This window comes from Dermochelys coriacea, chromosome 1 (assembly GCF_009764565.3).
Source record: "Dermochelys coriacea isolate rDerCor1 chromosome 1, rDerCor1.pri.v4, whole genome shotgun sequence".
In the NCBI taxonomy this organism is placed as follows: domain Eukaryota; kingdom Metazoa; phylum Chordata; order Testudines; family Dermochelyidae; genus Dermochelys; species Dermochelys coriacea.
In genome coordinates, this window is record NC_050068.2 from 273,362,601 (window position 1) to 273,389,954 (window position 27,354).

Sequence of the window (27,354 nt, forward strand, 5' to 3'; positions counted from 1 at the left end):
AGGAGCAGTGGGCGCTGTCCGGGGTTCTCTGCTCTGTGTCCACATCAGGTTCCCTTTGTTCGACCCTTTGACTACACTTCTGTCCCTGTTATTGCGTTAGTTGTCCCCTGGATTTATTTGGTATCTAGGTCCTGTGGATCCCCCTTTTATGCTGGGGGGGATCCTTTTAGCAGTGGACGGGCTTCGCCCGCCCACTTCCCGGATCCCAATAGGGCTACTGCTCCAGCTGAAACAAAAGAAAAAAAAAATTACTCTCCTATAGCCATCTGGCCCGACCCTGTCGTAGCTGTCAGTCTGGTACTTTTTGTCAGCATTGTGTAATATTCTTAGTTCTCACCTCCAGCAGTTTTAAAATATCACTTAGCTTAGCTGCAAGTAGGCTGACATTTATATTGATTCTAACACTATCTTGCATTAAAATATTGAAAGACTTTTTTTTTTTTATATTTCAGAAGAAAATATTCTCATTTAACACTCTGCTGTACATGTGACTCCACATTGCAGAAACAGCTAACTTTGCCTTTCTGTTCTCTAGTGTTCACCAGCAGTAAAACCATATCTCGCCCTTAGAAGCAAGTTCTGGGAATTAAAACACTTGAGAAAGATAGGATCCAAACTAGGCCAAATAGCTGGACCTAAGATGCCATCCTGGGAATAGGAGTGACCTCGGTTTTTTGCTCTTGGATTGTGACCGTGGACAAATCACATTGCAGTGGAGAAACTGAGGCAAAGGGATGATGCTTGCTTGCTTGCTTGCTTGCTTGCTTGCTTGCTTTTTAAAAAGCACTCTGAGTTGGATAAAAAGTGTAATGTAAGAGTACACTATTTTGTCATTCCATTATTTATTGTAATTTATAGTGCTGAACATTGAAAGCCGGCTCAGAGGGCTTATTCAGATCTAGTTTCTTAAAATGCAGTTTTTCAGGTCTGAGATCTAGTTGAAGTTCACCTTTTTCTGGGTACCTGGAACAAAGGCCATATCAAAGGCTTAATTATCTTGATACTGTCCCTTAAGTCTAGATGTTTACTTTTCAGTTGCAGTATTTTTGCATCAAAGGAAGTAACAACTTGTCTAAATACCTGAGACTTTAAAAAAAAATATATGGTGGGGAGGTAGCTATATTCAATGCACTGTGAGCAAGCAAGCAGATTATTTTGGATCAAGTGAATGTATAAACTGGCCTGCTTAGAGAAAGCGCTCTATGGTATCCTGCAGAAAACATAGGTTTGTTACCAAAACCTACTCTCCGGGGTGAACTAGAGCGAAGATCCTTCAGAGGCTGGTGGCTTGAGATTTGTCTGAATAGTGATACAGTAGTACCTGAGCACTGAAGCTATCAAACTTCACAAGGATGCCCAGTGGGGGTGTGGAGGTGAAGGCCAGGTTATCTGACTAGTTGTGGAAGGAAGAAGCCTCGTTAAGTCATAGGCTTCCTCTGAGAAGTCTACTAAGCCCTTGATTCCAGGACCTGAGCAAGTTTTTACACACTCCCTCACTCTTAACACAGTAATGATATCTTTCATGAATGCAACATATAGGTACTGTGGAAACTTTTTTTATGCTTCTTTAGCTGTTGGTTTTTTTATTAGAGTACCATCCAGAGGCCACGGTAAGATGGAACTCAGTACTGCTGGGTACTGTGTGTATATATAGAAAGAGGCAAGCCCAGCTCTGAGGAGTTTACTAACATAAGAAACAAATGGGTGTAACAAATGGAGGGAGTGCAAGAAGGATTGAGAGTAGTGGGTACCAAGAATGTGTAAACCAGGAAAGGTTATGTCGCCTTTGTGCCCATTTCACAGACCTGAACGGTTCTTGCTTATGTCTTGAGTCTCTAATCTCTCTTTGGTCAGATGACTGGCTATTACTGTTGACAATTTATGGTAGGCATCAAGGTAGACATGGGTCTTAGGGATTAAAAAGATACAGTTGAAGCTTTATACATTTAAATACTGCATCAGTGTAACTTACACTTTTTTGCTATTTTGATGCAACTTTGCTTAACTAAATAAGATCTTCCTATATAGTGTTTGAGACTTGAAAATACAGCTATAAATAATGGCTTTAATATTCTTTTTCCCTAGATTGTACACCTCATATGACTAACTTGAAGAAAAGGAGCTCACTATGGGACAACATTCAAGATTCCTCTCTGGAAAGGGTTACTGATGTCACACTCTTCTATTAGCGTGATGTGTATCTGCACATCTGACTGTCTTCATATCTAAAGGACTTATTTTACATTTGCAAGTACCTCAAGTAAAAATTTTTGTTCCTTTTTGGAAATTGTTTCCTCATACTAAGGACTGCATACATCATGGGTGATATGGCTAACAACTCAGTTGCATACAGTGGTGTAAAAAATTCTGTAAAAGAATCTAATCATGGAGATTTTGGAATCTCTCTTGAAGAGCTCCGTGCCCTTATGGAACTGCGATCTACAGATGCAGTGCATAAAATACAAGAATGTTATGGAGATGTCTATGCTATCTGCACAAGATTGAAAACTTCACCAAATGAAGGTTAGTGTATTGTGGTAACATGTGTCCAGAAGATCTTTATTTAAATTAGATCAGTTATTTTGACTCTGAATATGGGTATAAATTTAAATAGAATGCTAGCTTGTGTTTACTGTTGTAAGAATAGAATTATGATCTATCATAGTAGTGAATAGCAAGGTTTGTTAACTAGACCAACTTTTGTAACTGATATAAAATTACACAGTCACATATTTCAAGATTTCAGAAACAATGTCCTGATTCTCAGTTACACAAATCTGTTCCTTAGCACTGAAATAAACTTTGCCAAATTTATCTCTAATTGCACTTTGAGAACCTTCAAACTTGTTTCTAGCTTGTATGGTAAGTTACAAATCATAAACAACCCATGTGAACCCTGTTTCATAAACTAGTGATGGTTATGCTGGAAAAGAACTCCAGCCTTGACCGATACATGTTCGAAAGCTGTGCTTACCATCTAAGTTGATGAATTGCTACCCAGTTGCACTTTGGCAATATGAGCTCATCTGTTCTCCAAGATGGAGAAGGGGTAATGTTTTAATGCATGGACCTCTTCTATTGCAGTGTAAATAATAAATGTTTTCAGTTGAATTTTACATTTTTGAAAAAACTTGTATTTTAACTCTTGGAAATTGAAGGATCTGAAACACAGCATTTATTAATTTGTCTTCATAGTTTGAAATAAGAGCTTAACAGAGTATCTTGTCTAAATGAGGGAATTATGACAGTAAATTGTTCTGGTTTTTAAATTTTTTTCGTCTAATTCATTGTTGTTGAATCCTGATGAGAAGCCCATTTGCTGCTCAGTCAAAATGGAATAATCTCCTCAGGATTGACTTGACCTGCTCTAGGTTTGAAGACAACTGTTTTCCAGCATATTTACATGTTGTAAATAGAATTGTCAAACTTTTATATTTAACAGTACTTCAGATCTGTTCACTGCAAATTGCCTGCTCACCAGTGTGAAAGTGATGATAAAGCACCATGGAAAAACTGAATGGATGAATGTTGCAACTTTATAAAACAGACACATGAGGCTTACCATAAAATTACATATCTCTGAGCTACTTTTGTCCATCAATTTTTTTTTTGCTGATTTGCATATTCTACAAAACCGTCATTGACTATATCATTCAGTCCTCTAATAAAGTATCCTGAATTACGAATATGACTAGTGGTGCTGAGAGGAAAATGCAGGCTTTTTTTTTTAAAGCCAAGAGAATGACTGCATGTTGATACAAAAAACCTCCTGCTACACTTGTATTTCAATCTGCCATAGTCCACACATCTGTCACTTATGCAACTTCATATTAGCAGTCATTTTATTGTTACCAGTTTCAGAATCTGTATAAGTTTTATTACTCTGACTAATCAGCAGCCCCAATAGTGACCCAGGGATATTGGAACAAGAAATTCAGACGTTTTGGTGTTGAACGTCAGGGGATAGATATTTCCTACTCTTCTCCTGTGCTAGCAGAGGACTGGAATATTCCAAGCCAGAGTACAACATGAGTAATAGACCAAACGGGGGAGAAACTTGAGGATGTACAGAGAATGAAACTCTGTAGGTGAGGACAAGAACAGCTATAAGTATCTTGGACAATATACCATTTAGCATGAGTAAGAGTACATGCAGTGAAGACAAAGTTGTGTAGACCACTGCAACAGATGAAAAGATCACTCGATATCATTTGTGTCTTAAATTCAGATACTGGTGAAAAGTGGTTGTACAAGCATTTATTTGTTCCATGAAAGGAACAGTAGCATTGTAGAAATAGAAACTTGAGTGGTAATAAAAATTGTGCCTTAAACAAAATACTACTTGTACACTGTGATAAATGTATCTTAATAACTAATTCCAATTTTCATTATTTTTTGTGATCGGAGTAAACCTTTAATAAAGGGTAGGGATATCGTGAACACAACCAGGGCTGGTAGGGCAAACTTAACAAGTTTGAAACTAGTTGTCAGGAGTTGCTTGTCTGGCACAAGATTGGGATTTACCATATGTGCCCAAACAGGCTGTTCCAGCACCAGTTCACTACCTGGTTCTTTTAGGGAACTGATCTCTTTGACCTCCACCTAGACCTACTGTTTTATTTTGCTTTCCCCATTGGGGCATTCTTTGTTACTCCACTGGCAATGAAGTGAAACTTATTAGTGGTATAAATTGTGGAGTCTCTTGTGGTATCTCTGTACTGCATAGTTAATCTGCATGATTAGTACCCTAGTTTTGCTGTGAGGATACTTGCACTTTACCCGCATTATTGTTTCTGCACTTGTCCATGAGTCTGGGAGCATACCCCATGATTACCTGTGCTGAAACACTTGTATTCTTTCTATTGGCAATCAAGTGACTTTTGCCTGTGTCCTTGCTGCTAAATGGGCAGGTTCTAGTGAGAGAAACAGGAGCCCCAGTTATAACCTATACCCTCCAGCCATGTAAACTGATGGTAGGGAAGTTGAGAGTTAACCCAGGTTTTGAGAGGAGTTTTAACTGTCCAGTGAACACACATGCTTGGAAACGTGTCAGATCAGAAATTTTGTAAATTTCACTTAATGGTCATTTGGGAGACAAGGGGAAAGATTAAATGAGCAAGACTACCAGCTGAACAGATTCAGTACACTCTCGTTGTATATCAGACACATCCTCTGTGTGACCTTGCACAGCTATTCACTACAGGACTTCGCATATTACTGAAGCTTGCTGTATTATGTGCTGTCCTACATGATAGATAGATAGATACTAAGGTCAGAAGGGACCATTCTGATCATCTAGTCCGATCGCGTGCACAGCGCAGGCCACAGAATCTCACCCACCCACTCCTATGAAAAACCTCACCTATGTCTGAGATATTGAAGTCCTTAAATCCATGGTTTAAAGACTTCAAGGAGCAGAGAAGCCTCCCTCAAGTCAACCATGCCCCATGCTACAGAGGAAGGCGAAAAACCTCCAGGGCCTCTCCAGTCTGCCCTGGAGGAAAATTCCTTCCCGACCGCAAATATGGCAAATCAGCTAAACCCTGAGCATATGGGCAAGATTCACCAGCCAGATACTACAGAAATTCTTTCCTGGGTAACTCAGATCCCATCCATCTAATATCCCATCTCAGGGGATTAGTCCTATTTACCCTGAATATTTAAAGATGAATTACTTACCAAAATAACATTATCCCATCATACCATCTCCTCCATAAACTTATCAAGTAGAATCTTAAAGCCAGATAGATCTTTTGCCCCCACTGCTTCCCTTGGAAGGCTATTCCAAAACTTCACTCCTCTGATGGTTAGAAACCTTTGTCTAATTTCAAGTCTAAACTTCCTGGTGGCCAGTTTATACCCACTTGTTCTTGTGTCCACATTAGTGCTGAGCTGAAATAATTCCTCTCCCTCTCCTGTATTTATCCCTCTGATATATTTATAGAGAGCAATCATATCTCCCCTCAACCTTCTTTTAGTTAGGCTAAACAAACCAAGCTCCTTAAGTCTCCTTTCATAAGACAAGTTTTCCATTCCTCAGATCATCCTAATAGCCCTTCTTTGTACCTGTTCCAGTTTGAATTCATCCTTTTTAAACATGGGAGACCAGAACTGCACACAGTATTCTAGGTGAGGTCTCACCAGTGCCTTGTATAATGGTACTAAAACCTCCTTATCCCTACTGGAAATGCCTCTCCTGATGCATCCCAAAACCGTATTAGCTTTTTTCACAGCCATATCACATAGGATGACTATGAGCTGCCAATGATCAATCAATACTCCAAGGTCCTTCTCCTCTTCTGTTACTTTTAATTGATGCGTCCCCAACTTATAGCTAAAATTCTTGTTATTAATCCCTAAATGCATAACCTTACACTTCTCACTATTAAATTTCATCCTATTATTATTACTCCAGTTTACAAGGTCATCCAGATCCTCCTGTATAATATCCCGATCCTTCTCCGAATTGGCAATACCTCCCAGCTTTGTATCATCTGCAAACTTTATTAGCACACTCCCACTTTTTGTGCCAAGGTCAGTAATAAAAAGATTAAATAAGATTGGTCCCAAAACCGATCCCTGAGGAACTCCATTGGTAACCTCCCTCCAACCTGACAGTTCGCCTTTCAGTAGGACCCGTTGCAGTCTCCCCTTTAACCAATTCCTTATCCACCTTTTGATGTTCCTATTGATCCCCATCTTCTCCAATTTAACTAATTCCCCATGTGGCATGGTATCAAATGCCTTACTGAAATCTAGATAAATGAGATCCACTGCATTTCCTTTATCTAAAAAATCTGTTACTTTTTCAAAAAGGAGATTAGGTTGGTTTGGCATGATCTACCTTTTGTAAAACCATGTTGTATTTTGTCCCATTTACCATTGACTTCAATGTCCTTAACTAATTTCTCCTTCAAAATTTTTTCCAGGACCTTGCATACTACAAATGTCAAACTAACTGGCCTGTAGTTACCTGGATCACTTTTTTTTTTCCCTTTCTTAAAAATAGGAACTATATTAGCAATTCTCCAATCATTCGGTACTATTCCTGAGTTTACAGATTCATTAAAAATTCTTGCGAATGGGCTTGCAATTTCAGGTGCCAATTCCTTTAATATTCTTGGATGAAGATTATCTGGGCCCCCCGATTTAATCCCATTAAGCTGTTTCAGTTTCGCTTCTACCTCAGATATGGTACTATCTACCTCCATATCCTCATTCCCATTTGTCATGCTACCATTACCCCTAAGATCCTATTTAGCCTTATTAAAGACTGAGGCAAAGTATTTGTTTAGATATTGGGCCATGCCTAGATTATCTTTAACCTCCACTCCATCCTCAGTGTTAAGCGGCCCCACTTCTTCTTTCTTAGTTTTCTTCTTATTTATATGGCTGTAGAACCTTTTACTATTGGTTTTAATTCCCTTTGCAAGGTCTAACTCTACTAGACTTTTAGCCTGTCTCACTTTATCCCTACATGTTCTGACCTCAATTAGGTAGCTTTCCTTGCTGATCCCTCCCATCTTCCACTTCCTGTATGCTTTCTGCTGCTTCTTAATCACCTCTCTAAGATGCTTGGTCTACAACTCTTTCCTATGAATTTTTTCCCCTTTCTTGGGATACAGGCTTCCGATAGCTTCTGCAGCTTTGATTTAAAGTAATCCCAGGCCTCCTCTACCTTTAGATCCATAAGTTCTTCAGTCCAATCCACTTCCCTAACTAATTGCCTTAATTTTTGAAAGTCAGCCCTTCTGAAATCAAAAACCCTAGTTGCAGATTTATTTTTGTTAATCCTTCCATTTAGTTTGAACTGAATTAGCTCATGATCACTTGAGTCAAGATTGTCCCCCTACAACCATTTTTTCTATGAGGTCCTCGCTACTCACCAAAATTAAATCTAAAATGGTATCCCCTCTAGTCGGTTCAGCAACTACTTGATGAAGGAATCCATCAGCTATCGCATCTAGGAAAATCTGAGCCCTATTATTATTACTAGCACTGGTCCTCCAGTCTATATCTGGGAAGTTAAAGTCTCCCATGATCACGCAGTTTCCATTAGTATTTACTTGATTAAAGACATTAAAAAGGGCTCTATCCATATCCAAATTAGATCCCGGAGGTCTATAGCACACCCCGAGCACTATCGTAGGAGAGGCTTTACTAGTTTTCTTCCTCAATGTAATTTTTGCCCAGACTGTCTTATCCATTGCATCGCTTCTTATTTCTTTACATTCTAACTCATCATTGATATACAATGCTACTCCATCACCTTTACCTTTGTTTCTGTCTTTCCTAAACAGCACATACCCTTCAATATCTGTAGTCCAGTCATGACTACTATTCCACCATGTTTCTGTTATCCCTATAATATCTGGTTTCACTTCCTGCACCAGTAGCTCTATTTCCTCCATTTTGTTACCTAGGCTCCTCGCATTGGTGTATAAACATCTTAATTTTTGTTGTTTGGCCTCGCTCACATTCTGTACCCTATTAGGCACAGTCATTCTACAGCCAGTATAACCTATTAGACTAGTATCCACACCGCCCTCGCTCCTTATATACATTTTCCTACCCACGGCTGTATCCTTTCTTACTTCGTCGTCTTCCCTCTCAATGCTAAAATCTGGCGTGGAGATTTCCTGGACATCTCCCATCCATCTCCCCCTAATTCCTAGTTTAAAGCTTTTTATCCATTGTGCCAGCCTCGATCCTAGAAGTCTATTTCCTTCCCTACTCAGATGAAGTCCATCCCGAGAGAACAGATGTATGGCCTCTGTCCGTGAATGCCTCCCAGTGGCCATACATCCCAAAGCCCTCCTTATAGCTCCACTGCCTAAGCCATAGTAGAAAATGTGCTGCAAATCCTTGAAACTTATCATAATGAACTTTAGTAGCTTTTTGCTACCAGTTGAAGGTCTTAACGGACACTAGACTACCAAATCACTGGTCTAGTGGTCTTCAACCTTTTTTCATTTGCAGACCCTTACATTTCAAATGAAGGCGCAAACTCTTTGGAAATCTTAAACATAGTCTGCAGACCCCCCCCCCCCTCGGGAGTCCATGGACTACAGGGTAAAAACTACTGCACTAGACAATCAGGCTAGCCATATTCTTGTATCTTCTGTTGTTGTGTTGCTGTCCACTCAGTGTGCTATTCCAATGGTGGAACAGCACCTACTTTGCTTGAAAAGTGAATGCAGCAGTGTAACAAATGAAGTTAGTGGAATTGTCAGTCTCATCTGCCATCAAAACTGCTAGAGATGGTGTGTGCCTAACAGTACAGATATGATCTTCCACTATAGTATTTATTTTATTAAATAATTATTCTAAATGGAGTAGGACAGAAAGGGATTTCATGATTTCTATGCCCAGTTTAAATTCTTGCTCTGCATCCATACATTCAAAATTATTGTAGTGTACAGTAAATATGCTGATACACTGGAGAAAGTTTATTGCCAGTATCTGAGGGGGAACTGATCTGCTAAGGAAGGTTGTACTGAATGGTGCTACAGGGTCAATATAACTGTAAACCTAGCAGAATGTTCCTATTTGAGATACCTAGTTCAAAAATATGGCTCTGGACAGACACCAAATCACTTTATTTAAATAGGTGAGTAACTGTAATGGTATATTCTTGTGGTATATACTCCTATGTACCATGCAGCAATTTAGACCTAAATTCCACAGAAGGACCCCAAATTACTGTATATAAGTCACAGAATTTCTTGGTGAGCTGGCAATTCTGGTAACAGTAATGGACAATGAAATGATTTGACATGTAAATTTAATGGAAAAATTCTAAAGTTGATGAACTAGTACATTTCACTATCACCATAGCCTGTTTAGTTGTCTGTTCTCTGTTAATGTCTTTCCATTCTGCAAACTCTGTGCTGTTAACTCCTAGCATCCCAGTACTTTCTCACTCCCCTCCCCCAGGGTTCACATGGGTTGTTTAATAATTTAATTATTAAATTAACATCAAAAGGAAACATGAACAAGGAACCTAGACTTAGCAGGATGGCTGCATAACTGAGATTTGTGCAGCTTCAGCATAGGTATTAAACTCAGCATGTAGATCCATAACTTAAAACATTAGTTGACCAATATGCAGTTACACAGCTTAAAACTTTTAAAAATTTTGTGTATACATATTTCATTGTCATTTTGTACTGTCCTACATTTCCAATTGACTTTATAACTCGTAAGTGAGGACTAGCCACAAGTACAGTTGAAGTTCTAGTGTTCAGTTATTTTGATGCATTTCTTGCTTTAAGAACTTTTGTCGTCCTTACTTGGGAATGAAATTAAGCTTTGGCAGTTACAGCCAAAAAAGGGAAGACTTTCAAAATAGCTGCATGAAAACTGTTACAGCAGAAGTTGTCTTAATAATTTCATCTTCCATAAAATCTGATAGATTTTTAATTCTCAACTTCAGTGTGTAACAGTTCCAGAACCAATTACCTTCTGATTTGTTTACTACTGCTGACTTTTCTCTTTGAAGACTTCTTTTGCAAAGGCTTTTGAAATGTGTATACAGCATACTATAAACGCACCCCAGGCAAGTAACTTTAAAATATTCCTAAAACTTTGTTCTACTCCCAGTGTAGGAGAACGTTAGCCTTCTAAAACTATTAAATTTATAACTAACTTCAGCTATTAATTCCTTAAGTCACTAGCAATTTATCTAGTCATTAAACTAACCATGTGGTGTTAGATTTACACTTAGTTTAGTGTTCACTTCTGAATGTACCAGAACAAATGGGGCAATCTGCAGTTGAGTGAATTCACATTAGCTTTAATACAATTTAATTATGACAAACATTCTCCAAACTTGGGCTTGAAACAGGCTATGTTAGCAAAAACCACATTGTTACACTCAAGAAGCCATACTGGCAATTCTTTTATCTTTTTGATCTACAGAATTAAGAAAGATTTGCCTTTTGACCAAAGCCTAGTCTACACCACATAATAGTGCAAGTCACCTTGCGCCAACCTGATTGTGGATGCATCTGCACTCAAGCTCACAAAACCACCCTGTTTAAAATTACTCAGTACAACCATCTCCCTGAAAGGCATAGTCATGGGTGGCTACTGAGGTTGACATTATGCAGGTGCAGATACTGCATGACCTGTGTTGATCCGAACAGTTATCCAGCAGCTGTCCCACAATGCTGCATTCCCTGAAAAAGTGACTGCTCTGGTCACAATTTTAAACTCCACTGCCCAGGGGTCATAGAGACTGGAAACTACCACCATCTTAAATTTTTCCTCATTTTTTTTGAAATGCCCTCTTCTGATTGCCCAACTCTGTGAGAACACCTAGTAGCTCATCTTTTTGCGCAGTTGCCCAAATGACCAGGCCAGCTCCATGTGCACACAGATACTAGATGTGCTCTTGCCTGGAGTAGACAGGAAGTATTGGAGTTCCTGGGTCTGTGGGGAGAAAAAGCTGTGTGCAAACTACAGACAAGCTATTGAAATGTGGACACCTACAACCAGATTGCATAGGAGATGTAGGCAAAAGGGTACAACAGGATCAGCAGCAGTGTGTAGTGAAAGTGAAAACTGTGGTATCGCTGGGGATACCACAAGGCCAGGGATTACAGCAGTAGATCTGATGCTGCGCTGCAGACCTGCTGCTTCAGCAAGGAACTGCTCACCATACCTGGCGGAGACTAGACCAGCACCCCACAGACTACTGTGGATACCTTGGAAGAGCCCAAGATAGAGACCTGTACCATGAACAGCAAAAGGAGGAGACGTGGCACAGGACTCCAGCCATGCTGCAAAGCAGGACCTGTTTGAGACACTGCCATGGTCTAGCCATCCCAATAGGCAAACACGGATGAAGCCTGATGACAGGCAAGAACTCAGTAAGTGTGTGCGTACCTTTTTCCTTACATTGTTTGAATGTTTAAAATGGCCCATCCACATGTTAACAAGAAAAAAGGTGTTGACTTTTCATTATTTTACTCGTACGTGAAGAGCCAGGTTCAGTAGAAGTAGCACTGGCATCTGCTTTTCCATTTGGATTAGGCCATAGGGACAGGAGGGAGCATGCAGAGCACATAATTCTTGTATATAGGGGTGCCTCTTATCCCCCTGAGAGATCTCTATACCGTGCAATTCTTTCCCAAAGGCTTCTAGGGATGGCTGCTCTGTTTCTTCCTCTGCAGTAGGAGACTTTCCCATGCCACTCAGTAGTGAGTTCAGCTAGCAGCATACAAAGCTGGGCAGCTCTTTTGTAGGTTTGTGTCCTTTTGAGAGTGAGATCTGCTAATATGATGATCCCCAAACTGGGGGGCACAGAGGATCGTTTGGGGAGGGCCACAGCGGGACTGGAGCCTGGTCCATCCCCCACGTGGGAGGGAGGGCCATCCAGCCTCACTTTGCCTTCCACTCTAGGTCCTTGGCCCCTGCTCTCAGCCCCCTGGGCGGGGGACGAACACATTCCATTACTGGTAAGGGGGGAGGGAGGGTGCAAGAGAAAGTTTGGGCACCACTGTGCTACCACCACGACCACTGATGGAAAATAGTGCCATAATAGTGCCAATAGTGCCTGATGGAAAATATTCAGTGTACATTGTCCTATACTCACCCATGGAATAGTCTGAAACTTTTTTAGCTTCATGCAGCAGAAAATTCTTTGCACTCACCCCCTTTCCCTTGGCAGACCATGCTCACCATGGCTGGAACTGGAAAGCAGTGCTGTGCTGATATGCTCCAAAGCTGATGTGTCAGTAAGCATTTCTTATTAGAGTGTTTATGGAAATAGGGAAAACAGGTTTTGAAACTTTCCCTTTCCATTGTGACCATAAATCCAGTGGCATATGTCTGGTTTTTGTTAGCTGCTCCCGGAGTTGCAGCTTTGAGGCAGTCTAATCCATACCTGCAGAATGCCTGACCCTGATGAGGAAGAGAAAGACGAGGGAGAAGGGAATACATGTTCTCAGAGATCCTGCAGTGTTGCATCAGTTTATGAACTAAAGACTTGGAGAGCCAATACAATGAACAACATGGAGAAAGATGAGACAGGAGAAAGGCCCGGAGGCCCAACAGAACAAGGAGCATTTTCTTATGTTTGTTCACAGGCTGAAGACTTTGGTTGCCCTTCAGGTCCAAAAGCCCCAGACTCGCTTTCTTTGCAGTTCTTGTAGAATTCTATGGTGGCTGCTCCCTGCACCCCAAAAAATGTACATCCTTACCACTAGCACTCCACACCAGAGGACAGGAAGGAAAACCACAGCTACGCATAATGTGATCTGTGAGAACTGTGGTTGGTGTATTTGTATCCACAACTGACTACCTTGTGCACTCAAAGGGACCTAAATGTTTACTCTGTTAAATTGTTTATACAAAATTTTAACACCGATTCTCTGTATTGTTTTTCCCACTCAATGAAGTTTTTTTTATATTTTTGGAGAATCACTATCTTTAGTTTACTGCTATGCATACTGCAATATTGTTGTGATCAAAGCAACCAGAACTTGTAAATGCACACCAACTGCCACAGAAAGCGTAGCTTCAGGAAAACACCCAGTAGTATTTATAAATAAATATTTAGCAGTACTCAAAGCTCCAGGGCCAGAGAACTCTAACACAGTGGAGTTATCATTAAATTGCTCTTTCAAAATTTCCCTCAACTGCATAGCTTCACTTTGAGCTCTTGTAATAGCACCCGTGCCTAGCTGGTCAAATTTGGCAGACAGCTATACCACCTACACCCTAGTGGCAACTTTTCCTCTTTGCCTCATTGTAAGCAGGACGTAACGAGCCTTTTAACTATTGGGATATTTTTCTCATGGAGATCCAGTCTAGTCAGTAGACACTATGCCACTTGAATCTACTAAAACCACATTCAACGGTCATTCTGCACTTGCTGAGCCAGTAGTTGAATCTTTCCTTGGTGCTGTCAAGGTGGCCAGCATATGGCTTCATGAGTTGGGAGCAAGGGAATAGGCCCAGAATTACTATTGGCATTTTAATATAGCCAGTGACAATCTACTAGTTGGGAAGAATGTGTCTGCTTACAGCTTTCTGAACAGCTTAAAATCGGGACTGTCTCGATTTTTAGTTTTGTCCCGTGTCCCGACTGATGCACGGTTGGGATGCCATTTGTCCCGATAATGTGGCTTTTGCCGCTCTGGCGGTGCTTTTAAATTCCCAAAAGGTATTGCTTCAGATGGTGGGCATGCGGCACACTGGGATACCCACCTGTGGTGTTCTGCATTTTGTATCAACGCATTCCCAGTATGCATTCGCCCTAGTGATATACAAACTTTGGCTGCTGCAAGTTGCATTGGTGTAGAGCTGCTGAAGTTATAGAGTAGACCTGAGCTAAATCCTGGGTGAATGAATGTGTGTATGTCCCATTGGGAATTTCATTTGGTTTTGATGGCTATTCAGAAGTAACTGTGGTGGATTAGATCATTCATGTTGTAGTAGGAGCTTGACATTTTCAGAAAGCTGTAACAGAGCAATCAAGGAGCACTACTGAATGGCCATACCTAGGTGAAACAATGGGGTTGCTACCTCCAGGGCCTCTACTTTTGAATGGACTCTTCATGGAAATCCGCCTCCACCCCCTCCACCATCTATCTGGAATTTCTACTGGTCTGCTCATATGGCTAGGAGAGCTGGAGTGGTTTTGTTTGTTTTTTTTCCTATGTTACCAAAGAGGGACAGATACTTTTTTAAAAGGTGGACTTCTCCAAAGATGCAGTATCCTCACAAGAACAGAAGACGCAGCTAGAAGGAGTGGAGGCAGGCCTCTCTCAAAGGATTTAGACCAGATTCAGGGACTTGCAAAAAGTGAGAGATCCCACTGAGGAGGATTGTGTGGAAGAGTTTCCATAAATTGCTAACTTTTATGCTTTTAAGAGTAAAATGTGTGGGTGAGAAATATCTTTGTAAGTCTGTTTCCTTACTTTAATATCACACTGTCCCTGATGGGTGTAATTCAGAACCAGATTACTCGCAACCAGGCAAACTCTGGAGGGAACATGTCTAAGCAACTAAAGGGCTCAGAAGGGTGGTGGCACTAGTTCCAAGGCCTAGATGAGTGAGACTGCAGGGTCGGACTTGGGAATGTCAGACATGGGGGTCTACAACTGGGGAGTGTGCCAGCGTGACCCAGCTCTAGGAACAGTAATCAGTCCCTATCCAGACAGCTTTAACCGCACATGGGATTCCCAACAGAGCGGTGTCAATTTAGACAGTGGGACAGGATAGGTTGCAACACATGGAAATGAATTTTTTTCTGTGGTTGGGTTTGGCTCATTTTCAGTATCTACTACTACTAATTGCACATAGGTGTCTACTTGAGCATTCAGCAAATGCCTCAGTAGTGGCAGCATATCTACATAAGGGGAGATAGTTTAGGGGTTTTTTTTAAGTAGACTTGCAGAGAAGGAGCCCTAAAGATGTTGTATACAGTACATGATTTTGCTCTTCTCTACCCCTCCCCCCCGATTATTTAGGTGTTCAGACCCTCACTTTAGGTATCAGGGAAACTGCCATCTCCCGCAACTGCCTCATCCATATTACTGTTGTTTAGCTACAGAAAATGGTTCTGTTCCTAGCAACATATTAAGTGTTCACTTGGAGCACAGGTGTGGGGGAGGGGAGGGGAGGAGAGAGAGAAGAGAATAACCTACAGTAACTCCTCACTTAATGTTGTAGTTCCTGAAAAATGCAACTTTAAGCGAAACGATGTTAAGCGAATCCAATTTCCTCATAAGAATTCATGTAAATAGGGGGAGTTAGGTTCCAGGGAAATTTTTTTCACCAAACAAAAGACTACACGCACGCACACACACACACACACACACACACACACACACACACACTATAAGTTTTAAACAAACAATTTAAGAATGGTACACAGAGATGATGATGATGATTATGAAGCTTGGTTGAGGTGATGAAGTCAGAGGGTGGGATATTTCCCAGGGAATGCCTTACTGCTAAATGATAAACTAGCAATTGGCTGAGCCCTCAAGGGTTAACTCGTAAATGTAGCCTCACACTCTACAAGGCAGCATGGCAGACAGACACACACTGTGTGAGAGAGAGATGCGCATTGACCCACTCTAAGTACACTGCCTTTTTAAGTAGATCAGCAAGTTGAGATGGCAGCTGCTGCCAGGAAGCTCCCTCCATCCTGAGCCTTGTCGAGTCCTTCGTCCCCCTGCTCTGTGGAAGATTGGGTAATCAAGGTGCAAGAGCAGGGAGACACCCTGACATTAGCATCCCTCTTCTCCTCTCCTTCCCTTTGCACAGTAAGCAGGAGGTGCCCGGGAGCAGCTCCAAGGCAGTGAGGGGGAGGGACAGCTGAACTGCTGGCAATTGATAGCCTGCTGGGCAGCTGCTGCACAGGGAACTTAGGGAAACGGGGAGCTGATGGGGGGGCTGCTGGTCCACCCTGATTCCAAGCCCCCACCCGCTAGCTGCAATAGGCTGCTCTTCCTGTAAGCAGTGGACAAAGCAGGCAGCTGCCAGACGATGTTATAAAGGAGCAGTGCATAACTTTAAATGAGCATGTTCCCTGATGGATCAGCAACATAACAAAACATTAACAGGGATGACTTTAAGTGAGGAGTTACTGTATTGGGGTTTGGCCTACTCACCTATGTTTTGGCCTTTTCAGTTCAGTCATGAAGCAGTCCCCTGGTGATTATCTTGCTTTTTCGGGAAGTGTTTGTGAGAAATATCACTATCATAGAGGTGGTGCCACTAATTCAGCTGGCATCTTGTGTGTTTGCACTAGCATACTGAGAATGCAAGCCACAACTTGAATGTCGTATTGCTACTTGTATGTGGACTTTGAGTTACACAACTTACAGATAGTGACATGTTTGACTTATGGATGTTGTTGGGATACTGTTAAAAGCAACTAAATGTTAAGGCCCTAAAATGGAGACACCTCTTCAAAATACAACATTCAAACTTTTCCTGTGAAGTTTTTTTTGTAGTGATTCCCAAACAAAACTGGACATTGAATAAAAAGCCCTTTGAAACCCTGTTTAAAGACTATAAGAAATGTTGACAGAAAAGGGTAATTGTTTTCCATAACTCCCCACACCCCTTCAGGGGTAGAATAGGATAACTTACTGAATGATACTAAAAAATATAAAAATGAAGAATTGCTAATGGTACAATTAAAAGCTCTGATAACTATATGTTAATGATTTGTAACTGGATAACTGTAACTGAGTTTGTATGAGCGAACGTTTATGCCAAGGCTTTGCTAGCATAAGTTTGGTTTTGCCAATTCTTTTACATAGAATTGCTGATTTTCTTAAAATGATTCTATTGCAAACAGAACAAAGCTAATGTGCTGGATCCAAGGAGGTGACAACCATCATGAGCTCCCTGTATGATTGAAGTGGTCAAAAGAGCTAATGTGATCCTGAGATGCACAGACAGGGGAATCTCAAGTAGGAGTAGAGGGCTTATTTTACCTTTTTGTATTTGGCGCTGGTGCAACCACTGCTGGAATACGGTGTTCAGTTCTAGTGCCTACAATTCAAGAAGGATGTTGATAAATTAGAGATGGTTCAGAGAAGAGCCATGAGAATGTTTAAAGGACTAGAAGAACCTACCTTATAGTGAAAGACTCGAGGAGCTCCATCTATTTAGTTATCAAAGAGAAGGTTAAGGGGTGACTTGATTAGTGTAGAAATATGGGAACAAATATTTAATAATAGATTCTTCAATCTAGCAGAGAAAGGTAAAACACAATCCAATGGTTGTAAATTGAAGTTAGAGAAACTCAGACTGGAAATAAGGTATAAATAAATAATCAGTGAGAATAATTAACCATTGGTACAAGTTACTGAGGGTTGTAGTGGATTCCCCATCACTGACTAGTTTAATATCAAGATTGGATCTTTTTCTAAAAGATCTACTCTAGGAATTATTTTGGGGAAGTTCTATGGCCTGTGTTAGGTCAGACTAGATCATAATGGCCTTTTCTGGCCTTAGTAGCTATGAAATATAGGAGAACTTCTCGGTGCCCCACAATGTGGTAGTGGGAGCTCCCTACCAATTTAGTCTTATCTATTGTCTGGCATAAATATATGGTCAGATACTGTAACAGACGACAATTCTCTCTGAAATGGTATAAAAAAGGCAGAAATAGATTAAGCCTAAATTGGGTGGATTTGTCATTCAGTTTCCTACTTTTTTTAACCCCAATAATTTAAAGATTACTTTATATTATGTAAGAATCATCCTTGAAAGTATTTAATATACAGTATCATGCTGTATTCCTACCTGTTAAGTTAGCTGTGGTTGTAGACCGTGACGCTTCTGGCTTATACAGAGTTTCATGAATGGGAAATGCATAGGATATAAAAAACCAAATGCTGAAATTGACTTTTTTTTTTTTTTTTTTTTAATATTTAGGTCTAAGTGGAAATCCAGCAGATATAGAGAGAAGAGAAGCAGTGTTTGGGAAGAACTTTATACCTCCTAAAAAGCCAAAAACATTTCTTCAGTTAGTATGGGAAGCACTACAGGATGTTACCCTAATTATATTAGAAATTGCAGCCATAATATCATTGGGCCTTTCTTTTTACCAGCCTCCAGGAGGGAATGAAGCTGGTAAGTAAACCTTGAAGCAAGAAATATTTAATATGTAAATTGCAATGTTGTGAAACTTCAGTTGTAAATTTTACATAAGATCAATTTTAATCAGCCAATGGAAACCAAGAACATTTCATTCAAAGTAATTTTGCTTGCTTTCCATTTCACTTCTCTACTGGGATAACACTAGCATAAAAAAACAGATGCATTGGTTGCATTTAAAATAGCAATTCCAATAGTATTCTGTGTTCATAGTCACATTTGACTGTGAAGTGGAGATATACACAAGCTTTAATACTTCAAGTGAGGTATAAGCAGCAGGAGCTGCTGGACTTCAAAAGTAAACAGTCCACACAGTTCATGTTTTCATGCAATGAAATGCAAGTGAATATTTAGTTTTTCTCTTTCTTGAAGAGTGTGAATAAACAGAATTGTTTCCAGATAGTGTTCACCAGGTGTTCTTCCGCCCCCACTGGGAGTTGGCATATCTAGTAGTCTTCTATTTCTCATTTGTAAATGATAGTTAACACTGTCTTTGATCCTCCAATTCAGAAATGAAAAGGTTCTGTCTGTACAGTCACTCAAACTGTCTGTTTTAAAAACTTCAGCACCTGCTTTGGATCAGGCCTTCAGTGAGGGTTTTTGTTTGGGTTTTTTGGACAAACATAAAGGAGCCTTCTTTGCTTTGACAAGTTGAAGCTAGAATGCAAAGAAGTGTTGACTAAATAAATAAAAATGGACACAAGTGTTTCCAGTCTGGTGCTTTTTCACCCCATTCCCATACATCTTTCATGAGATTGTAGAAGCTGACCCAGCCATCAAGACAAAGTGAAACCCTATCCAGGCCGCACAGGTAACTTGTAGAAAGAACTCTGCTGTTCTTCTCAAGTTCAGTTTAGACATTCTAATTCTTGTGACTAATGTGACCACAGGTCTAAGTCACCAACCCCTTTTCTCCACTGTCAAAGAATCTTCTAAAACCCTTCAGACCTAAGGGAGACAACCAGATGACCTGACTGAATTTGTGTAACTCTTGCTATTTCAGAAACTAGCATAAATATCAGCTAAACAGAATTGTTGGGAGTATAGCTTAAGTATCACTTTATAGCCGGGTGGATTTCTTTAAATAAAATCAATTTTAATCATGATTTAAATCAACAAGCAGGATGAATTGATTTAAATCAATTTTAAATCATTTTGTATTTGTACTTTAGTTTTTCTGAAAGGTTGCTTCTCATTAGTTGTAAGCATTAACACGTGTTGATTTGCAATTAATTATAGCCTTTACACTAAATTTAGTGTTTTGCTAACCAAGAGGATATCTGTACACATTTATTTAAGCGATCATGTTGCTTAATTTGTCTGAATTTTACCTGGATTCTTAATTTTTAAATTTATTATAAATGGTGAATAATGAAATTCTTATTTACAAGAGTTTTTTTTTTTTTAAATTTGATTTGTTTTGAGCTCTGGATGAAAATGCAAATACATTTTCAAATTCCTTTTTTTTTTTTTTTTTTTTTTTTTTTTTTTGCATTAGATAAATATAACAAATGTGATGGGTGGCTAAATAAGAAAAAAAAATGATCAAAGTTAACAGAACATGTTTTGCATTTAAAACTAACTGATTTATAAAACTAAAAAGTGTTAACTGTAGTTAGTGAAGAGAACTGATTATTTCTGGTCACATCCTTCAAGATTTTAAAACTAGTAGATCTCATCTTTTCACACCTAACTCTCTCATTCATAGAGGGAAAGAGGAAAACCAACTTTCCTGTTTTTTTTTTTTTCCCCCCAACTCCCAATTGATTTCTTAACTTTGAATGTACTAGCCATTGAACTGAATTAGCTGAATAAATAGAAATGAAGAAAACTTTCTCTGTACCTTCAGAAGAGGCTACTGCTATCAAGAGCTGGCATAGCATTTCAACAAGCTTTGGTTCCAGGTGCTTAGCCAGTGCCTTCTACCAGCTCAGTGATTTGACTTTCTTTAATAGTTGGCACCAAACACATATACTGATAAATTTTTAATTTAATTTAAGTTATTTTTAATAGATTTTAATAAGTTTATCCCATAACATAATTTATCAATTTCAAATTTAATTGAGATTTAACTTAAATACATGTTTATTTTTAAAAATAAAATCCAATTTAAAAAAAATCCTGTTTTGTTTTTGTTTAATGGTTTTTTATCCACCCTATCTCATACTATTGATATAATGGTCAGTTGCTAAATCAAAGCTTTTAAGAGTAACTCCGATTTTGCTTTTGTTACAACTTCTGAAATAATCAAAGTAGTCCTCCAGAATTCTGCAGATCATCCAGATACTACTTCTACTGTTGCCAATTTGGATGGCAGAATTTAGTAACTGTTCCAATTATAAATCCAAAATAAGTTTCACAACCATCTTTTACAACTTGTTTAGAAGCACTGTTGTTGAAGTACTAGCCAGAGTTTCTTGAAATTTTCAAACTGAAATTTTTGTCAAAGCATGGCTTTTGTTTTTATGGTTCAAAATTTGAAGGAAAATCCACTGTTGCAGCCTTTGCCTCTACTGTGACATTTGGGGTGGGGGAGCGTTTCTTCATGTAAACAGAAGTTAAAAGCATTGTCTGCTCTGGAAGATCGAAGTGGTTCAGAAAACTAGAAATTAATTCTAGATTGAAAACATGCCAATTTTTGTAGTTTCAGTATCTCATCTTATTCTGTTCAGGACTGGAAAAAATATGCCAGGTAATGCTTGTAGTCGAACAAGACCGTGGTGAAGATCCACCAGTGAGGTCCAGAGAAACATTGGGAGAGATTGGCTTCCATGCAGCACATAGCTGTTGAGATAGGGAGTACTAGGGCTTTCTGACAAGATGGTAGTGTTGGAACCCTCTCAGGGGCTCATCTTTTGAATAAGCCTCTAGCTACTAACTATCTGGCACACTATCCACATCGTTTTAGCTGCTGGAACAGAGAGGGATTTTTTTCTTCCTTTCCTGCCTAGAGCCTCTTCCTAATTGTTTGGGGAAGATAGGTTAAATATCCGCTCTTCTGGTACTCCACTTCACATCCTGTTGAGAAGGGGAGGAAAGGTCTCCATTCCTCTGGATCTTCCCCCAGGTGCTCAGAGCTTTCTCCAAGCAGCCAGAAGAGTGAAACAGGTGTTCTTCTGTTTCACTACTGGCAGAGTTCTGAATAGTAGTAGGGCAACTGACCAAAATCTTGTCACTGAGCAGCTGCCGGGTAAAAGTGAACAAAGAAGATTTGCTGAAGCTGGATAGCTGTTACCTTTGCAGTGATAAGGACCCTTAAAAGTTTTCAGACTTAAGCACCTGACTCCAGATATCTAAATAAATAGTCTGATATTTTTAAACTGCTTAGCACCTATATTTCACACTGAAATCCTTCTTTGCCGTCCTGAGTTTCTGAACTACACTACTTCTGTCATAAGATCCTACTTGTTCCTGCTCTCTCTTCTAATCTCTGAATGAGATATTATTGACCAGCTTTAATTTAAGTCTTTCTTAGGAAATCCTTTTACCAGACTAAAGTCAGTGTAAATGTATTCCTTGTGAAAGTTCATATGTATTACAAAGGAGTCTGTTTTTGAACTTTAAAAAAGTTTTTATTTCTTACAGCATGTGGAGCAGTGACTGTTGGTGAAGAAGAGGAGGAAGGTGAAACAGGTTGGATTGAAGGAGCTGCAATCCTTTTATCTGTAGTTTGTGTGGTATTGGTAACAGCTTTCAATGACTGGAGTAAAGAGAAACAGTTTAGGGGGCTGCAGAGCCGCATCGAACAAGAACAGAAGTTCACTGTCATCAGGGGTGGACAAGTTATCCAAATACCAGTAGCTGACATAATTGTTGGGGATATTGCGCAAGTAAAATATGGTGAATATATATTTAACTCAATTATTTGACTTTTTTAATAGTGTGTTTCAAGTTTGCAGTTTTTAATGCTTTGTATTTTAGGTGATCTTCTGCCAGCTGATGGTGTACTTATTCAAGGAAATGACCTTAAAATTGATGAAAGCTCGTTGACTGGAGAATCAGATCAGGTTAAGAAGACTTTGGATAAAGATCCTATGCTGCTGTCAGGTGTGTGAATATTGGTATTTAACTCATCGAATGGAGTAGTTGATACTAAGTTATAACTGACCCTGGAACTTGTGTATTTCTAGAATTCTGGTTTGCCTTCCTACTGGACCCAATGACCCTGCTGAGGGCTTGTGCTATCAGGATTCTGCCATCAGAGGCAATGCCTAATAAGTCTTTATATATTAGCTCTTCTCACCTGCAAAGTGACTTGCAAAAGACTCTTCTAAAAATGGGCCGTCCTGTTCTCATTTATGATATGTAAACCAGTCCCGAAAGCTTATATTAGAAAGCTTTTTGAGGTTTATCTTTTGAAATACCAGCAATATCAAGTCTGGTCAGGTCTTGGTTTTGTTGGAGGATTTGTTGGATGGCTCACAGTGTTTTCATGATCCCTTCTGTGGCACACTTTATTAACGTTATCCATTCACATTGTTAACCAAGGAAGCTAAATGGGTAAAACAAAACCGAAATACTGTAAAAATGCCTTCAGCTTTGTCTTTTGTATCTTTTGTCAATTCTTGAGTATTCTACTCGGCATAATCTCAGGGCAGACAATATGAAACTTCCAATGCAAAGCACAAGCATAGACACAATGTTTTGACGGGAGAGGGGAGAACCTTTTAGCTCTATATTCTACATAAGTATGTTTAGCTTTTTAAAGGTGGCCTGTAAAGAAGAGAACATTGTGTTACGCTTATAAGAAGCACATGGGATCTTTTTCAGGGAAGAAGGCAATACGCCGCATTTATTGAGAATACAGCAGTTAGCATACGTTTTTTCAATTTTTTTCTCTCTCTCGTTTTTCTTCTTCCCTGCGCCCCCCCCCCCCCCCCCCCCCTCAGCAGTTGAGGGTTATAGTTAGCAATCCAGAGTCTGGATCAATCTAGTGGCCAGCCAGATTGGTTGCAGAGGGGAACCGGGCTCTGCCAGTTGTGATCTGATGCTCCTGGAGTTGTGGCAAAACGAACCCAAAGTACTATGGCCAAGCACTCTATTTTATAGTCCTTCTTTATTTTTTTTTCCTCCCCCCCTCTGCTGAAGTCTATATGGATTTTGCTGTCAGTTTGTGACCGACTACTCCTTAATTGGTGTTATCTTTTGATGTTAACATTCCAAAACACCTCGGAGTGGGTCATCCTGTCCTGGTTTCGATTTAATCAATTCTCTTGTCTTTAGGGGTGCCAGCCTCTACCTCAGGGTCGTCAGTCTGCCCTTCCTCACTTATGGATGTGCATTGATGGTTCTCGGGTGTGCTTAATTTACTTCACACCTCCTTCCTTGACCATCTGACTTAACAATGACCTTCACACCTTCTTTTCCTGATGCATACATTCCTCATTCACACAAACAGTCTTTTGCAGAGACCTTCAGACAGGATAAAATTTTGGAAAGGATTATATGGTTACGAAAGGGATTACAAAGGAACCTTACACAATTTAGTTTGCAATGCATACAAGAAGCAAGACCTTATAGCAAATACTGTAATGAAATCTTATCCTAAAAGAAAAGGGTGACTATAATCAGTCATAAGGATGGTTCTGGCCTGTCCCTGCCTTAACATCGGTACAGGCACTGGCAGTCTGTCAGATGCATTTCTACCAATTTAAAAAAAAGGGAGTACTTCTGGCACCTTAGAGACTAACAAATTTATTTGAGCATAAGCTTTCGTGAGCTACAGCTCACTTCATCAGATCCATTTGGTGGAAAATACAGTGGAGAGATTTATATACACACAGAGAACATGAAACAATGGGTTTTATCATACACACTTAAGGAGAGTGATCACTTAAGATGAGCCATCACCAGCAGCGGGGGGGGGGAGGAGGAAAACCTTTCGTGGTGACAAGCAAGGTAGGCTATTTCCAGCAGTTAACAAGAATATCTGAGGAACAGTGGGGGGTGGGGTGAGGTGGGGGGGGGAGAAATAACATGGGGAAATAGTTTGACTTTGTGTAATGACTCATCCATTCCCAGTCTCTATTCAAGCCTAAGTTAATTGTATCCAGTTTGCAAGTTAATTCCAATTCCGCAGTCTCTCGTTGGAGTCTGTTTTTTGAAGCTTTTTTGTTGAAGGATAGCCACCCTCAGGTCTGTAATCAGTGAGTGACTGGAGAGACGAAACAGCAGACTGGACTTCTACATAGAGTGCTTCCACTGACGTGCATGGGCTGAAATTGTGGAAAAGCAGCATCACTTGCCCCATAACCTCAGCCGTGCAAACACAATGCCATCCACAGCGTCAGAAACAACTCTGACATCATAATCAAAAAGGCTGACAAAGGAGGTGCTGTCGTCATCATGAATAGGTTGGAATCTGAACAAGAGGCTACTAGGCAGCTCTCCAACACCACTTTCTACAAGCCATTACCCTCTGTTCCCACTGAGGATTACCAAAAGAAACTACAGCATTTGCTCAAGAAACTCCCTGAAAAAGCACAAGAACAAATCCGCACAGACACACCCCTAGAACCCCGACCTGGGGTATTTTATCTGCTACCCAAGATCCATAAACCTGGAAATCCTGGACGCCCAATCATCTCAGGCATTGGCACCCTGACAGCAGGATTGTCTGGCTATGCAGACTCCCTCCTCAGGCCCTACGTTACCAGCACTCCCAGCTATCTTCGAGACACCACTGACTTCCTGAGGAAACTACAGTCCATTGGTGATCTTCCTAAAAACACCATCCTAGCCACTATGGATGTAGAATCCCTCTACACCAACATTCCACACACAGATGGACTACAAGCCGTCAGGAACACTATCCCCGATAATGTCACGGCTAGCCTGGTGGCTGAACTTTGTGACTTTGACGATGGGTACACACATGGCCCCACAGTATGCCAACATTTTTATGGCTGACTTAAAACACTGCTTCCTTAGCTCTTGTCCCCTAATGCCCCTACTCTACTTGCGCTACATTGATGACATCTTCATCATCTGGACCCATGGAAAAGAAGCCCTTGAGGAATTCCACCATGATTTCAACAATTTCCATCCCACCATCAACCTCAACCTGGACCAGTCCACACAAGAGATCCGCTTCCTGGACACTACGGTGCTAATACGCGATGGTCACATAAACACCACCCTATATCGGAAACCTACTGACCGCTATTCCTACCTACATGCCTCCTAGCTTTCATCCAGATCATACCACACGATCCATTGTCTAGAGCCAAGGTCTACGATATAACCGCATTTGCTCCAACCCCTCAGACAGAGACAAACAACTACAAGATCTCTATCATGCATTCTTACAACTACAATACCCACCTGCTGAAGTGAAGAAACAGATTGACAGAGCCAGAAGAGTACCCAGAAGTCACCTACTACAGGACAGGCCTAACAAAGAAAATAACAGAACGCCACTAGCCATCACCTTCAGCCCCCAACTAAAACCTCTCCAATGCATCATCAAGGATCTACAACCTATCCTGAAAGATGACCCATCACTCTCACAGATCTTGGGAGACAAGCCAGTCCTTGCTTACAGACAGCCCCCCAATCTGAAGCAAATACTCACCAGCAACCACACACCACACAACAGAACCACCAACCCAGGAACCTATCCTTGCAACAAAGCCCGTTGCCAACTCTGTCCACATATCTATTCAGGGGATACCATCATAGGGCCTAATCACATCAGCCACACTATCAGAGGCTCGTTCACCTGCGCATCTACCAATGTGATATATGCCATCATGTGCCAGCAATGCCCCTCTGCCATGTACATTGGCCAAACTGGACAGTCTCTACGTAAAAGAATGAATGGACACAAATCAGACGTCAAGAATTATAACATTCAAAAACCAGTTGGAGAACACTTCAATCTCTCTGGTCACTCGATCACAGACCTAAGAGTGGCTATACTTCAACAAAAAAGCTTCAAAAACAGACTCCAACGAGAGACTGCTGAATTGGAATTAATTTGCAAACTGGATACAATTAACTTAGGCTTGAATAGAGACTGGGAATGGATGAGTCATTACACAAAGTAAAACTATTTCCCCATGTTATTTCTTCCCCCCTGTTCCTCAGATGTTCTTGTTAACTGCTGGAAATAGCCTACCTTGCTTGTCACCACGAAAGGTTTTCCTTCTTCCCCCCCCCCCCCCCCCCCCCCCCCCCGCACCTGCTGGTGATGGCTCATCTTAAGTGATCACTCTCCTTACAGTGTGTATGATAAAACCCATTGTTTCATGTTCTCTGTGTGTATATAAATCTCCCCTCTGTATTTTCCACCAAATGCATCTGATGAAGTGAGCTGTAGCTCATGAAAGCTTATGCTCAAATAAATTTGTTAGTCTTTAAGGTGCCACAAGTACTTCTTTTTCTTTTTGCGAATACAGACTAACACGGCTGCTACTCTGAAACATATCTACCAATGTCACAGAGGGTAATTCCTTTCTGCTATTCAAAAAGGGTGGCTGGCAGGATGATCAAATCATACATTAATTCTTATAGTACAAATATAAAATCCTGCTCCTACAATTGTACCTCACCACTTAACCGCAGTAGTGGCTGAGGTTTGATAATTTTCTTTACATTATTTTTTTGTCCCTACAATGTAGCTAGCTGGGGAGACATTTTTTCTAGTAGTTGGAACAAAGGAGGAAGACTATTCTTGGATTCACATTTCTGCTAGTTTGCAGTGTTGCTCTGGCCAAATCACTT

General features: G+C 40.4%; 1 protein-coding gene across 11 annotated transcripts in view; it reads left to right on the top strand.

The window, feature by feature from the left end:
- Positions 1 to 27,354, top strand: part of ATP2B1 (ATPase plasma membrane Ca2+ transporting 1) — a 135,044-nt gene that overhangs the window by 64,370 nt on the left and 43,320 nt on the right. For all 11 annotated transcript variants that reach the window (XM_043492453.1, XM_038401278.2, XM_043492459.1 and 8 more), the window contains 4 exons: positions 2,086 to 2,523; positions 18,409 to 18,606; positions 22,216 to 22,470; positions 22,552 to 22,677. In XM_043492453.1, coding sequence (XP_043348388.1) covers positions 2,319 to 2,523; positions 18,409 to 18,606; positions 22,216 to 22,470; positions 22,552 to 22,677 — 784 coding nt within the window. In that variant the 5' untranslated portion in view covers positions 2,086 to 2,318. The remainder of the gene's footprint in view (positions 1 to 2,085; positions 2,524 to 18,408; positions 18,607 to 22,215; positions 22,471 to 22,551; positions 22,678 to 27,354) is intronic.